We start from the raw sequence: 15,074 nt of genomic DNA, 5'->3' as shown, positions 1-15,074 counted from the left end.
TAAGCTTTTGTGATAATGAATTCTTCAGTATTGAGGAATAGGTGGGACTCTGTGCAATTGAAGTTCAAACTGCATATTCAGTTTTATGGTAAAGTCTGGTAAGGTTTTATGCTAAAGTTTTATTTTATACTTAAAATACATGGAAGCTTTAATGAGAGGAAAAGTGAATTTGTAAAAAAGTCAATATTAAATGTAATTAAATACATTTAATACATTTTTCTTGGATAACGCATTATGTTATCTAATCTGGTGTGATTCTGCTTGCAGAGAAAGAGGGAAGGACAATTCAGGGAAGTAAAGTGGACTCCTTAAGAAAAAAATGTTCTACTTCTGAATTACCAAACAGAAATAAACAGGATGGCTCACCTGAAAGAAGCAAAGAAATGTGGGTGTCATTTCCATCCCGGATGCCAAATGAGAATGAGGTATTGAGTTAACATTTGTCCATGTGGACAAGAACCACATTTAAACAGATGAAAATATGGAGGGATACACTGTCCAAATGTTAGAGGCTAGTGGTATTTATCCTATGTGAGGCAAATATTTAAAATACTACCTAAGTGTTAAATGCTTAGAGAGGCACCTGCAGAGATTGTGTTTGGCAGTGGCATTTGCCCTGCTGAAGAGCTGCCATAATCTGATTAAAAAATAAGGCACCCTGCAATGAGCTAAGTAATGCTTTCCCTGGAGACTGCAGTTTGTGGTGGAGGTTGGCAAAAAGGAAAAAAAAAATACTGGGAGTATGGATGCCACCAGCATGGACAGATTTATTTTGTTTCTTGTAGATTTTAGGAAGTACATAGTTCTGTGTTCCTGAAGCTGTGTTATTGCCTGAAGTAAACAATAGGCAGGCCAGAGCATCTTTGATTTTCTGAAACATAAGGGATTAGGGATTTAATGTGTCGGGACGAGAAAACAACAGACATCATCTGGAAGGGAGAGAGGTGGAAATTGGAGTCAACTTGTTAAGAACCTCTGCCTTCCTGCCTGAATAACAAATAATGAGGCTGTGATATAGTCTGTACTCAAAATTGCTCTTCATTAAACTTTATTCAAAAAAGGTCCTTCTGTGAAATACACAGAGCAACACATTGAAGTGATTTCAAATGATGGGCCTGCCGGGCCTCAGAGCACAAGCGGCCACTTTCCTCCTTGCTAGGACTTGTCTTTGAGGTAGAATCAAGAGGCTTTTAAAACAATTCTGTTCTGTCAGTTGATTGTGTAATAATAATGACAATAATTTTTGCCATTTTTTTCCTAAGAAGTATTGTTTCCTCATTGGTATAATCTGTCTTTGTGTCTTTTACTGTAGCCACATTGAATTGTCTTTCTGCCACATAAAGCAATGTACAACTTCCGTTATCCTTTATGTAATGGAACTTTCATAAACCTTGATGTATGTTTTTGTTTCTAAAGAAAAAGCTTCAGACACGCCTGCACATTTTTGCCACGTTACCAGTTTAAGAAACAAAGATAATAATAGTAGAATGCAGCAAAAAAATTGCTGTGTAGTAGCAGGAAGAGGCTGTAAGGCATTAAGTTGACCACTGTAACCTTTAAGCCTGCCCTGAGAAAGGAAAATGGGGAAAACACTGCTATTGAAAACAGTGCTACTGTTCTAAATGCTGCTTTTTAGGCATGCTATGATTACTTGCACTGTTATTCCAATTGGTTAAGTCTGGTCCCATGTAGGTTTTACCTGTTCTATTTTCAGGAGCATTCCATTCCCTTCTTAAAAATTTCTATACACAATATCTGTAAAGCTGAGTAATGTGTTCTAGGGGAGCCTTCTTGTTCAAGGTGACCTGCAGTGGTGCCTTCCAACCGTACCTATTCTGTGATTCTGTGACCTCTGTATAAATCAGTAGGAGCTTTGGTTGTGATTTTGATTCTGTTTCATACATGTAAGTATTTCTGCCCATCTATTTACAGGCAGTGATGAGTGAGAGCTCAACAGCTGGTGTCTCTGATGGAAATAATCTCAGTCTGTCTGAAAGAGTGAAGGTGAGGTTTTCTTCAAAGTGGAGATTATGAGAAGAACATGACTGATTTTTCGTGTTTTAATTTACAAATTATTTGCAATTTGCTGATGTATTTCCCATCTGTGGGAAAGAAGAATGAGACCAGTCCAAAATTTTTTCTGATGTTAATGAGTATGTACTTTTAAAGTGTAAAGGTTATGTAAGTCCTGAGACTGTTTTCAAACCAGGTTGGAAAAAATTTCCTGAGAGCATCTTTAATTACTTCAGGGAAACACAGAGGAAAAAACAGGGCATGTAGTCAGTCCTCCATGGTGACACTATTTGCAGCCAGGCTGGGAAAAACCTTTTATTCTCACCCTGTGCATCTATTCAGAGTGATACCTGAAATGAGAAATGTTTTGTCTTTGGGTATGTTTTAAATAGTTTAGATTGTTCAAGGGACATTAGCCTGAGAAAACAGTAGAGTAAAGCCCCAGGTGAAATACTAGAAATGTAATAATTCTTAGGTTTTTTTTTTCCTAATCAATTCACCATTAGTGTCAAAACAGAAAGATCAAGTGCTAGTTTGCCTACAGCATGTATTCTCTTTGTGCCATAGGAAATGAGCTTGCAAAATTGCATAGTAACTTATCATGCATCATTTTCCTATGAAAATATTTTACTTCTCCATCTTCCCACTAAGTTCCTGAGAAAGTTACTTTACAACTTGAGCTTCCTTTCCATCACTTAAGTTGATACGTGGCAATTTTGGCAGTAAATCTTTGACTATACCTAAAAGTACTTCCTTTGGGTTACACATTTCAAAGAAAACTCACATGCTTTCTTGGAAAAATGCAGGGGAAAATGGAGAAGATGAAGTAGACAATTTAATGCATTTTTGCTTTGCTCTAGATTGTACTATAAGGAATGGAATTGATATATTTTTATCTATTTTCTGATTTGGTTTTCATGGCAGATGGACAAGTACTTATACTTGGAAGATGTAGACACAGATGAAGAGACATTCAGTGGTAGGTTTTCTCCCTTAGTATTCACCATTGTTTTCTGTCTTTGAATGCAAGTGTGTGAACATTGATTTAAAAACTGCCTCTCTCCTAAAAGAGATGATCTTGCTCAGTTCTTCTACTCCTAGAAAATTCCTCACATTGCCCCAATTCCCCAAACTGAAGTACTAATTTCCCCACTCTAAGAGGTAATGAAATAATGAATTAACAGGAATATTTATTGTACTTTGTCCTGGTGAAGTTTTTTTTCTAACCCTTCTAGAAGTGCAGAGTGCTTCTTGTTAGCAACATCTCTCCATATTCATGCATTTCTATTTTGTATTGAAATTACTGTCATTACAAAAGTTTTTTTGTAAAGTAATGTGGGTGCTAAGAGACAGTGCTGTAAAGTGGAAATATTTAATGAAAATGCTGTCCCTACCTATTAAAACAATTTCAACCTGGGTTTAAAATAGATTAGACTAATTCTGAATTCACAGTGAACTTCTTTAGAAATTCCAATTAGGAGCATTTTGAGTTGTTGAACTCTTCTTGTGTTGAACTCTTCTGTGCATCTATAATAATTTTAACTCTCCCACCTCCAAAAAGTAAATGGAATGCTAATGTCTATAGTTAGTTGTCTATCATAGGTCCTTCTGTGGTCTTTATTACAACCAGAAGTGACAACCTTTTAGTGTTTAAATTAATTTTCCCCATCTGTACCTGTGACTGTACAAGGAAACCAGGCCACACAGATTAAGGGATTTGCCTGAGGTCACAGACAGAAGCTGCAGGGCTTTGATGCTTGGTTTCTTAGTTATTGCCACTTGATTGGTCTCTCTACTCTAACAGTGAAGTTTTCATTAGTCTTTCCTTCCTGAGTGTCCTGAATTCCTGAAGTCCGAGGGCTTAGAGACTTCCAGTACCTCATAAGAAAATAATAAACCAACATAAGTCAGGTTTAGGGCAAATATTCCTTCTCCAACCTTTCAGAAAGGAGGGAGTAAAACAGCAGTCCCTGATCAGGTACAGATGTCAAAGATTTCTTTTGAGTGCAGTGTTCATATGTGCCCATTTTTCCCTTTGTGGGGCATTGTTCTATGTTTATATCTTAAATTCTGGCATTATCTATTAAAAAGCCCCTGGAGTTTACTGGTGGAAGCACAAACCCACATTTCACTTATGTTAAAATGAAAGGAGAAATGGCTATAACCAGTTCATTAAAGTATTGTTTGGTATCTGTAGTTCCATACAGGCCACAAACTGGTTGATGAGAATTCAGCCCAATGCTAAAATACCAAGCAGAACAGTACCAACAGAGGAAAAAGAGCTCTGCTTAAACTTAGTGCATTCAGTACTGTGGTAGACTTTGCCTCTCTCCATCTTTTGGGTAATTTCTTTGTATTTGTTTGTGTCCAAGGGTAAATGTTAATCACATGCATATGGAAAGCCCTGGTAAAACACGCTTCATTTGAGGCAGACTGCCTCAGTGAAGATTGAGACTGTATCAGCAATGCTCACTAACAATGCTAGGCTTTTAGATTGTATTTTATAACATTGAAACACTGCCTAGCCAGAAATTAATTGTTCCTTCTAAATGCTGCAAGGAAAGTGAGCAACATCCAAATTTGTATCTGGGAAACGCTGGTCTTTGAAGATAGTTGTTGAGTCAGGCTAAAAAGTTTCTCCTTGACTCCTAAGTGCAGAAAATAGCACTTATGGTTTGATAGTTGTCTTACACGTCAAAATCCACTCAATAGCTTCATAATAAGAGAGGTAAAATCTTAGTCCTGTAGAAACCATAGCAACAAAATGCAATTTAAAATATAAAATTATGTCACTTCTATTGCTTTTAATGTTAAAGTAATGTAGAATAATATCACTAGTGAATATCTTAATAAAAAATTAATTCTGTAGAATTCCAGTTAGTTTATAAATGAGGTAAATTGTGACAGAAATTAAACATTCTGTTGTTGACCTTTTTAAATGCTGCCACCTTATGTCGGAACAAATGATTGATTATGATTGATTTAAGCCTTCGTATTGTCAAAACAAGCTTAAAAATATCATAGCTTATTTTACCCAGTAAAAAATACCATACCTTGCTAGTAATTGCAACAAGCCTTTATCTCTCCTTGTTATTAGCAACAGTTCAATATCTCTGTGCTTCACTTAGCTTTAAAGGGCAGATCAGTTAGCTGAGTTAGCAACTGTACATTAATACAGTAAATATTCACACTTAAGGGCAACTGGCTTAAAGCTGACAGTATAAGTGAGAAGCACGATAGAAAATAGATATTAAAATATCCCATCTAACCAGTGCTGTTTGGCAGATGTCCTGGAAGAGTCATTCTAGTGAAGTTTTTTGGATTTTTTTTTTGGTGGTTTTTTTTTTTTTTTGGTGTTTTTTTACCAATTTATCTGGCAAAGTTCAGTGTCTTTTAAGGTGTGAATGAATGTGACTGCTTCTTGGGAGTAGGAAAAGCAGCCCACAGATTTGGCCAGTATGCAAATTCATTGTAGCTGCTTTTGTTTTACAGCACTGGGCTGAAAGCTTGAAACAGGGACAGTGCTTTGCATGGAGGGATTTGGCACCATAAGCCATGATTGGCAAAGTGAAATTGCTGCCCTAAACCACGGCCTTAATGCATGGTGTAGAGACAGCATGGGCATGGTGTACTGTAATCACTCTTTCTCCCTGAATTTAATCTCTTAACTGTAAGGAGCTTAAGGCAACAATAGAGATGATCAGGTTTTCTCCAGGGATGGATGGATGCTGCCTAGTGCCTGTGTTTTGGCAACAGGACTTTCCAGGACTGCTTTCAAATTTATTGCTGCAGGGCTTGGAGGATATCTTGGTAATAATAGGTAATATTTTAATAAAGTACCAAATATGTTACAGAATGTCTGGAGATCTTGAGTGTGCTATTGTTTAAATACAACAGAAAATTAAAACAGGACTAATTAAATGTGTGGGCGAGGCTTCATAGGCAAGGATGTAATTGTCTCATCCTAATCCAGTTTGGAGCACTGAACTGCTGCAAACTTGTCTTTTCAAGGTCCCAGGTGTCTGTAACCCCGAGAGGCTGAGGAGAACCTGATTGACTCAGTTACTTTGAAGCTGAGGCCAAGCATAACTATTGATTATTTCAATAATTCTTTTGGCAAATTATATCAACATCTGTTATTTTTCATAATCTGTCCCTCTCCATTTATATTTTGAGCCTACCCTTACATCCAGAAAAATCGTGTTGAGAAAGAGGATTCAGTTAAATGAAGGGCATTTTTTGAAGTATGGGGCTCCCCCCCAGCTGGTGAATCGCTTTCTTGTTTTTCTTCTCCAGTCTCTGCAATCCATTTAACACTGCCTTGAGATGATTTCACACTAGGCAGCTCTTTGGGACTAACAGCCTGAAGCATGAGAATTAGAGGAGACTGCAAAATTTAGCTTTTAAGCTTTTTTTGTTATCACTCTCTTCTCAACTCCCCATCAACAGCATTTTTGTGAAATGTAGTGTCTGAAAGTGGTAAAACCTGTGTCAGTGTATATATAGCTGTCAGTGTATATATAGCTGGGCATCATTTGGCTACAGTAAAGTTATAGACAAAACTTTGAACTCCCTCACTCTTGAAAGTTAAAAGCAGGCTTGTACCAGTAGATTATTTTTTTCTATACTCACAATTGATGTCTATGGTACACAGTAAGAAAAAACTCCAACTCAGCGGTGTTGACAGATTTAGTAATCACTTTCTGGGATGTGGTAGGGAGGGACTAAAGAGTATTATTGTTCACTTTCCAAAGATGCTGTTAATAAAGTATGCTGGACTTCAGTAAAATTGTCAGCCATATCATCCAGGGAGTTGATTCTTCATGGTATGAGATGTGCATTTCAAAATGTCTTCTCAGTTCTTTTGGTATCACTGCCTGTTCAGTTATCTCTATATATGGTGCCGTTGGCAGTATCCAAGGCTTTCCTGTTGCTAATTAATCACCTCCACAGAGAACATAATTAGCAGCTTAATTAGGATCATCATCCAGTAGTGCTGTAGCAGCAGTTTAAACAAGCTGTGAGGTACTGGCTAGAACTTACAATGGCCTGGAGTTCCTTTGGGTGCTCCCACTGAGAAGGACGACTGTCAAAGCTCTCTAATTTTTTCTCTCTGAAGGGGTTTCTTTATTAAACATTATCAGGGAAAGCAGCATTTACCAATTAGACTTTCATATGCTGTCACACAGCCAGGATAGAGAGAGACAAAGCTCATTTTTGGCTGTCTACTGGCAAACAAAGGTTGATTACATTCTTACAGGGTGATTGAAGGGAATTCGAAACATTGTTTGCATTACTAACAAGCCTTAAAAAGTGGAATTGACATTCTGAGTATGACAAGCACTTCTTGCTAAAAGCAAAAATAAATTTCCTTCTGTTGTCCTAATTCTTAAGAGTTATCTTTCTGAGCCATTGCCAGGCTGTTGCATAACAGCACTTCCTCCTCTTCTCTCTGCAGATTGGTCTGTTGAGGGGGAGAAGCTCTTAGTGCAGAAATAATCAGTGTTTTTATCAGTAAGTGATAAAAACCTCCTGGTGTTGAGACTTCCCTTACTTTAGTAAGGGTATAGAGCTGGGTTGCAAGTTTGAAAAAATAGTAGAAGATGCCATTGTCTTTAAATGAGCATTCACATTTTCCTTCTGTCCTATAAGTACTTTTGACCCAAATGATGAAAAAAGCAGCTGCAGAGCATGTGTAGACATAGCCTAGATACCTGTGGATTGTGCTGTCCTTTTCAGAAAGGTTTCTCATATAACTGGTGCAGAATCAGAACAGATGCTATGCTGAGAACAAGGACTGAAAGCACTTACATGGCTGGAGATAAACATAAGCAACCAAGAGAATGGGGATGAAAACAAACCCACTTATCGTGAAACAAGAGACAAAAATCCAGAAATTAAATACCCAAGGGAATAATTCAACTCTTTTTAAAAGAACATTCTACTTTGCAATTCGAAGCCCTGCTGGCTTTTAAATAGTACACTATTCCCAGAAGAAAACTAAATGAAGAATTTGATCATGGATTTTTTATGGAGACCTACCTAGGAAATCTTTATTTTCAAATGCAGGTTCACAGGGGAATGAGAGGTCTGTAACTCCACTACTGTGGTAAAATTGTGCAGGTGAAGATAATGACACACTTCATCCATTTCACCCTGGATCTGTGTACTCTCTTGTTCCTTCCATTAAGTAACATTTAAGCAGAGCTTTGAAAATTTATTCTGAGATTACAAGATAAATGTAAATGTAGTATAAAACTGTAAAGAAACTTGTGTATCAGCTGAAAAAAATAGTAGGTAGATTTACATAATCCTTTGACTAAATTGCAAGACATATGGTCCCCTTAAGTTCTTTCATAAAAACATTACTGAGACACGATGGACACATCTGTGCTGTGGCAGAGCTGAGATTGATTCATGTTAGAAGATATTTCTAAACCTAAGGCATATCCTTCTGATCTGTCACAGAATGCAAATCCACTGGTCCTGGTATGAATGTGTTGCTGAAGTATGTAAAAGAAAAGTGATTCAGAAAAGCTGTTCATTTGTGAACTGTGGAAGAAATTCTGCCTGTATGGAAAGGTTACATCTCACTCCATCCCAGATAGGGGGAAGTCCTCTCAAGTACCTTTTTTTGAAAAGCTCAGGGAGAAACAAACATCTGTGAAATACCCTTAGATAAGAGAGTCATCTGGCACTGCAGTGGGGAATATTAATAGTTCTACCAGGTATCTTTACTTAATGTTCAGTGAGAGTCATACTAAGATGCTTTACAATAATTCTTTATGCCCAATGTACAAGTGGTGAAGCTCTAGCTAAAGAGAAAGGAATGACCCTGCTCAGCTCAGCTCATCAGTGGCAGACAAAGTGTTTTATAACTTCTACTGCAGATGTCTCTGCTGAGGACCTTCCATCTTTGTTCTGAAAGAAAGGAATGTAATACCAGGTGCTCTCTGAGTTTAAGAGCATGTGCATCCAGATTTTAATTCAGCACCCTTAAGAAAGAAGAGCTACCTATGTGTTTTCAGACAAGTTTGATTTTTCCTTAGTGCAGTATTACTACCTAGATTTTAGCTCAGGACTGCGTGGCTCTGTTTTAATGATAGCTTATGCAACAATAACTACATCACACTCTGACTAACAGGCTACTGCCCATGTCTGAGCATTACAGGATTTTAGCAGGATTTTGCTGATTCATGCATCAAGTGGAAGGTTAATGTTGACTCTTTTTTATTCAGCAGGGTCATTAGTTCTTCCAGGAGAGGTGGAAGAGACAGTGACTTCCAGTACGCCCTTCTTTGATAAGCCTATTCAGCCAAAGTTCAGAGCCTGGTCAGTTCCCCAGCCATCAGAGAGCAAAGCCCAAGAGGTATGAGGTCAGATGTATTCATTCAGACTTGGGGTATTTTTATTTTTATTTTTCCTTTTGTCTTCTACTGTTATCTCCACAAGAACAGAGGGATATAGATGTAGTATGTGAAACTGCTGTGAGTTAAAAAGTCTTATTATTAATTTTTAAATGAATAATGAATTCTTAAATATGTTAAGAATTGAAATAAACACTCTATTTTATCTTGCACACTGCTACTATATAATCTTACATTTTAAAAATGTGCACTTCAATACTTCAAGTGGTATGTGGGCTTTTTAATATTTAATTTGTGTAGCTCACAGAATATTCAAGTAAGCCTTTGCCCTTTGAGCCTTTTAGCTACCCTTGCTTATGTAGAATGATGGACCATTTAATTTTCCAGTGATCTCATGATCTTATGGCATACTCATTGGCTTAATATAGGAGCCATTTTTTGCAGCAGGGAGGTAGGGAATGATCCCTTTAACATGACACTTAGAAGTAAAAAAAAGATTTTAGAATATATTCTGGTCAGAATTAAGATCTGGTTCCTTGGAAATGAGTAGTAGCAAGATGTTGCTGAGAAACTGCATTGTCGGGGTCTGGTGTGGGGAGGTTTGCTTTATGGCCTCTGAGCCTTTTAATCAGACACAGTCAGTGCAAACTTTAATTTAGAATTGCTGTCTTCCTTCAGAAATTCAGTTCTTCTCAAACTGCAACAGAAGGTGTGGATTGCTCACAGGCTTATTTTAAGTCATTAAGCTTCCTATCCAAATAGTCAGCGTGAGCATTAACTTTGGGGGTGTTTCTATTGCAGAGAATTCCTCACTGCTCTTTTCCCCTGCCTGATCATTGCAATAGAAGCTGAAGTTAGCTTCCAGCTAAAGTGGGCCAGTTTTGATAGTTTCATATGCTTATTGATGTTCCCGTGAGGCTTAAATCAAGTTTATAAATGACGCATGACCAATGAAGGTTTGGTGTTATAGCACTGCATATGGTGCCTCCTTTCCTGGGCTCAGTTGTGTTTAGTTCCTTGCAATAAACTCTTTACTATAAGGAACAAGTCTGCTTTGGGAAAAAGTTGATGTTCTAAAATGACCTTTCAAGCTTTAATACCTACCATTCTGTGAATAAAAATACCCACTCTTTTCCCTAAGGATTGACATAAGTCAAGGTTTTGCCTTTAGATATATCCATTGGACACAAAGTAACACCCAAAAAACTAGAATGAGGCTTTATATCTTTCTCATTTCATAACTTCTGTCGAGAAGAAGGAGGGTTGTAGCAGCCTGCAGTGTTCATAAAGGACTGCATATGATTCTTTAAACTATGGTTCATGAAAAATAGATAAAGATCCGACTGCATGCAAAATTCATTTCCATTTGAGGGAAATTTGGGTTATGAAAGAAACTGAGTATTATTACATTGGCTATGAGTTGCTGCATTTTTCAAGAAGAAAGACAATTTCCACAACCATTTGGTCGGTGCCAGGCTACTTAAAATGAAGGCAGCCTTTCCCCTAAATTATAAACATATTTTTGCCTTCATTTAGATATTATAACTGTGACCTGAATTTTAGAACTGTCAAGACTGAACAGGTCCATTTTAAAGTCCCTCAGTGTTTCAAATTGTCATTGCCTTGAAAATTAAGTCTTGCATTGCTTATGGCAGGACTAGTTTAGAAAGAGAAAAAGATTTTCCCTGGAGACATCTCTGCTTTAAAATGAGACTGTTCTCTGTCCATCAAAACAAATCTGTTAGGGAAGGGCAACATAATGTGGCTGCCTAATTGGTTTTCTTAGAGAATGGAAGACCATTCTGTATGAAAAATAGAAGGATGAGAAATGTCTATGCTATGGAAACACTTGTGAGGCACTTTAGGGTAAATTGTGTATCTCTCAACATATTGCTAGGGAAAGTTTAAAAAAAGAATCTCTTCTAAGACCCGGTTTATAACTTGGATAATTGTTAAAGAACAACCTGTCTCCCTGAAAATGTTTTTGTGTCAAAAGGTGTTAGGAAGTGGCTTAGTGAATGACACAGCAAATTATTTGTATTGTCCACCAGTGTTACTTTATCTTTCTTTCCTCCCTTTAGACATAAATGTATTTCAGGATTTCAGTATCGACAGCGACCTCCCACAGGCCACTGCAAATTGAACCAGCATTCATTCTATCTTTGAAGTACATTATCACAGAATATTTCCCTCCTCTACCCAGAAATTTATTTTCTCCTTTATTTCTTACTTAAAAAATACTTAATGTATTTTTTCACATAATATACCATAGTATTTTTATGTCTTAATTCCTGCTTCCTTGCGTCTTTATTCATTCTAATTTCCTTCTCTGCATACACATGAGTGCAGTTGCATAGTTTTCATCCACTTGCTACAATCATGCATTCAAAGTGCCATTCATCTCATCTAACTTCAGCTTTAAATGTAGTTTTAGTCCTCCAGTCACAAAGAGGCAGGAGTAAGCAACTCCAGAAAGTGTTTAATCCCACTTGCTCTAGGAATTTGTTATAAAATGTAATATATCCCCATCCACAAGCTTAGGCTGGGTTGTTTTTGGCTAATTGACTACCTTAGTCTAGAAACCTGATTTTTGCAAGGCCTGGATTAGGAAAGAAGAAATCTGCCCTTCTATTCTCCTTTATTTGTCTGTAGTTTGAGCATTCAAAAAAGTACTTAGCATGTCTGTCATTTTATCTTAATCTGTGGCATGACAGCGTTTATCCCCTAAAATAAAACTTCCACTGAGTTCCTTTGGTTAAAGTTTTACTGCTCAGCCTCAGCTGAGGTTTGTTTCTGCTACGTGCTATGCATAAATGCAACAGGAACACCGAAGAACTTAAAGACAGGATTGACTAAGTCAAGGAAGATGGAAGAGTTATATCTTCTCAGAGGCCAGTAAAGACACAGAGATTGAATGACTTGTCCAGAATGATGAAGCAGAAACGGAAAATTGGCCAAGATTTATTGACTTCTAGTCCAGTGCCCCAAGCTTTTTTTTCTCCCAGGTACTCCAGGATATACTAAGCTTATATGAGATCACAGCATATATGCCTTCCCCCCACTTCATTTTTTATTTATTTATTGTTAGTGAACTACTAAGTTTTCCCTACAGCATGCAATGAAATCACTGGTGAGTGTGCGTGCAAGCTTTACATAATTTGAACAAGTGAATCATAGAGTGCCATAATTACAGAAATAAGAGTTTTAGAAGGAGAGAGCCAAGCTGTTCAGCTGAGTTTAAGTCCTCACAGATTAATAAAAGAACTGAGTTGCCAATTATTAATAGACTTCTGAAAGTGTCAACTTCAAGGTATTTTATTTACAATATTACTTAGTAAAACAACCTCTAGCAAAATATTTCAGTTGTTAATATGAATATTACATTCTTTCCTTCCTTTAATTTCGACATGCAGGAACTGTAAATGAAAGTGATTTTTTTTCTTCAGAGAGTAAATCACAGAAGCAATCTTAAGCAAACTGGCAGTTTTCTAATAGAGCAGGATTCTATTCCCAGAGAGCTCCCAAAAAGATTTCAATTAGATGTTAAATTAGACACCTGAAATTCACATATTTCTCTCAGTTCCTTAGGCAAAAATAACAAGATAATAACTTGATCAGCTCAGAGAATTCAGTGTTCTATCGTAAAATGTCTTCCTTTTGACATAGAACAAAATTGCAGTTGCAGTATATAAGTTTTAGATTACTTGTCTTCGTGGAAATTTGAAGTCAGTGGCTTCTTGGAAGAAGAAGAAAAGAAGGAATCCCTAATGCTTTGAGTATTCATTTGAGAGATGAAGCACACTAATAAATATGCAGTGTGAATAAACTTTTCAAATGTGCAATGAGTAGGTAACAGAGAAATTGATAACAGAGTGAAGTGGGGTATGTTTTATATGTTTTATTTTGTCATCTTATTTCAGTTAGCTCTGTGGGATTGAATTTTGTAAACAAAAGTTTTTCCACTATTGTGCTGTGTCTGCATAAAATGTTCCTGGAATGACATGAATGCCAAGACAAGGTCAGAGTGGATGTGTTTATACTTTCTGTAACTCTATTGGCAGAGGAAAATAGATTTGCTTTTGTAAATAGATTTGCTTTTGTGACATTTTGGTAAGAAGAAGCACTGGCACAGTTCATGCCATCTAGTAAGTCAGAGAATTGGTAGCCTATATCCCTATAAAGGCTTACTGTAGTTTGAACTCTTCTTAGCTCAGTTGCCTTAGATGTGTGTCATGGTTTAACCCTGGGCAGACACCATGCCCCACAGCCGCTCACTTGCTCTCCACCAGCAGGACTAGGAGAGAATCACAAGGGTAAACTGGAAAACTTGTGGGTTGAGATAAAGACAGTTTAATAGGGAAAGTAAAAGTCTCACGCACAAGCAAAGCAAACCAAGGAGTTAATCCAATACCTCCCACAGGTGAGCAGGTGCTCAGCCACCTCCAGGAGAGCAGGGCCCCACCACACGTGGCAGTGGCTTGGGAAGACAAGGGACATCACTCCAAACTCCCCTTTTCTCCTTCTTTCTCCCGCTTTATGCACCGATGATTGCACGCACATGTGGTGTGGAATATCCCTTTGGTCAGCTGGGGTCACCTGTGCCAGCTGTGACCTGCACCCCTGCACCCCCAGCTCCCTCACCACTGTGGCTGCACAAGGAGCAGAAAAGGCCTTGGCTCTGTGTGAGCCCTGCTCAGCAATAACAAAAACATCTCTGTGTTATCAGCCCTGTGTTCAGCACAGATCCAAAACTCAGCCCCATACCAACCACTGTGAAGGAAATTAACTCTACTCCAGGCAGATCCAGCACATGTTGTAAAAAATATTGTTAAAACCAAAATAACTGAAAAATATTCATGCCATGCCTTGTATTTTAGAAGAGTGCTTTGGATTTCTGCAAATGAAAGACAGGTAGTGGAACCCTGGTTGCTGCTACCGTTTGTTACACAGCTGCTGATAATCTTACTGACAAGGAATTCTACAAGGCTCTGCCTGTGGAAAAGATGGAAATGAACATGAATATGCTGAGGAGGTCAAGGAGTTGGTTTTATCTCTAATGGGAATGAGAGTTTGTGTGCAGACTTTATGTCCTGTTAACATCTTTCATGTTTTTATATTTATATAAAATATATTTATATTTTATATAAATATAAAAACATGAAAGGTGTTATTTATAAAAGTTAATGATGGTTTACCTGAAGTAGTCTATAGACACAAGCAAGATAATCTTTGTGTGCAGAATGAATAGTTTATTCTAGACCAACTTTATCTACAAAGCTTTTACCATTTATAAATCCCCATGGTCTACTCATCTGCATCCAGGATTGTTTGGCAGCTCCAGCATGTAAGACAGATCCCTAGAAAACTGAGCAATATTAATAGAATTATATAACCCCAGAAAACCTATTTCCTGATTATTCATGCAAATTACAGTTCCTTAATAAAGGATGTAGCTACTACGCAGATGCTCTCTGTGTAGTATCTATCAACTCATGTCTATAAAGTACTTGGCCACCAGAGCGGAATCCAGCTACCAATACTCTGACTTACTAGATGGCATGAACTGTGTCAGTGCTTCTTCTTACCAAAATGTCACATCAAATTGTGCAGGATAGTGCCTTCTAAACTAAGCAGTGATCATAGGATACTGAGTGTTCTTTCTGCTTTTCAGCAAGTACATGTATTAATTTCACA

The 15,074-nt window shown here is 37.5% G+C and overlaps 1 protein-coding gene across 4 annotated transcripts in view; it reads left to right on the top strand.

The window, feature by feature from the left end:
- Nucleotides 1-15,074, top strand: part of IFTAP (intraflagellar transport associated protein) — a 39,828-nt gene that overhangs the window by 22,603 nt on the left and 2,151 nt on the right. For 3 of the 4 annotated variants that reach the window (XM_084208312.1, XM_084208313.1, XM_084208310.1), the window contains 4 exons: nucleotides 268-425; nucleotides 1,933-2,004; nucleotides 2,938-2,992; nucleotides 9,252-9,382. In XM_084208312.1, the coding sequence (XP_084064438.1) occupies nucleotides 268-425; nucleotides 1,933-2,004; nucleotides 2,938-2,992; nucleotides 9,252-9,382 (416 nt within the window). The remainder of the gene's footprint in view (nucleotides 1-267; nucleotides 426-1,932; nucleotides 2,005-2,937; nucleotides 2,993-9,251; nucleotides 9,383-15,074) is intronic. The other variant, XM_084208311.1, reaches the window with a different exon arrangement.

This window comes from Fringilla coelebs (assembly GCF_963513975.1).
Source record: "Fringilla coelebs genome assembly, chromosome: 6".
Lineage (NCBI taxonomy): Eukaryota > Metazoa > Chordata > Aves > Passeriformes > Fringillidae > Fringilla > Fringilla coelebs.
Note: the sequence above shows the minus strand (reverse complement) of the source record. Positions and strands in the feature narration are given on the sequence as shown.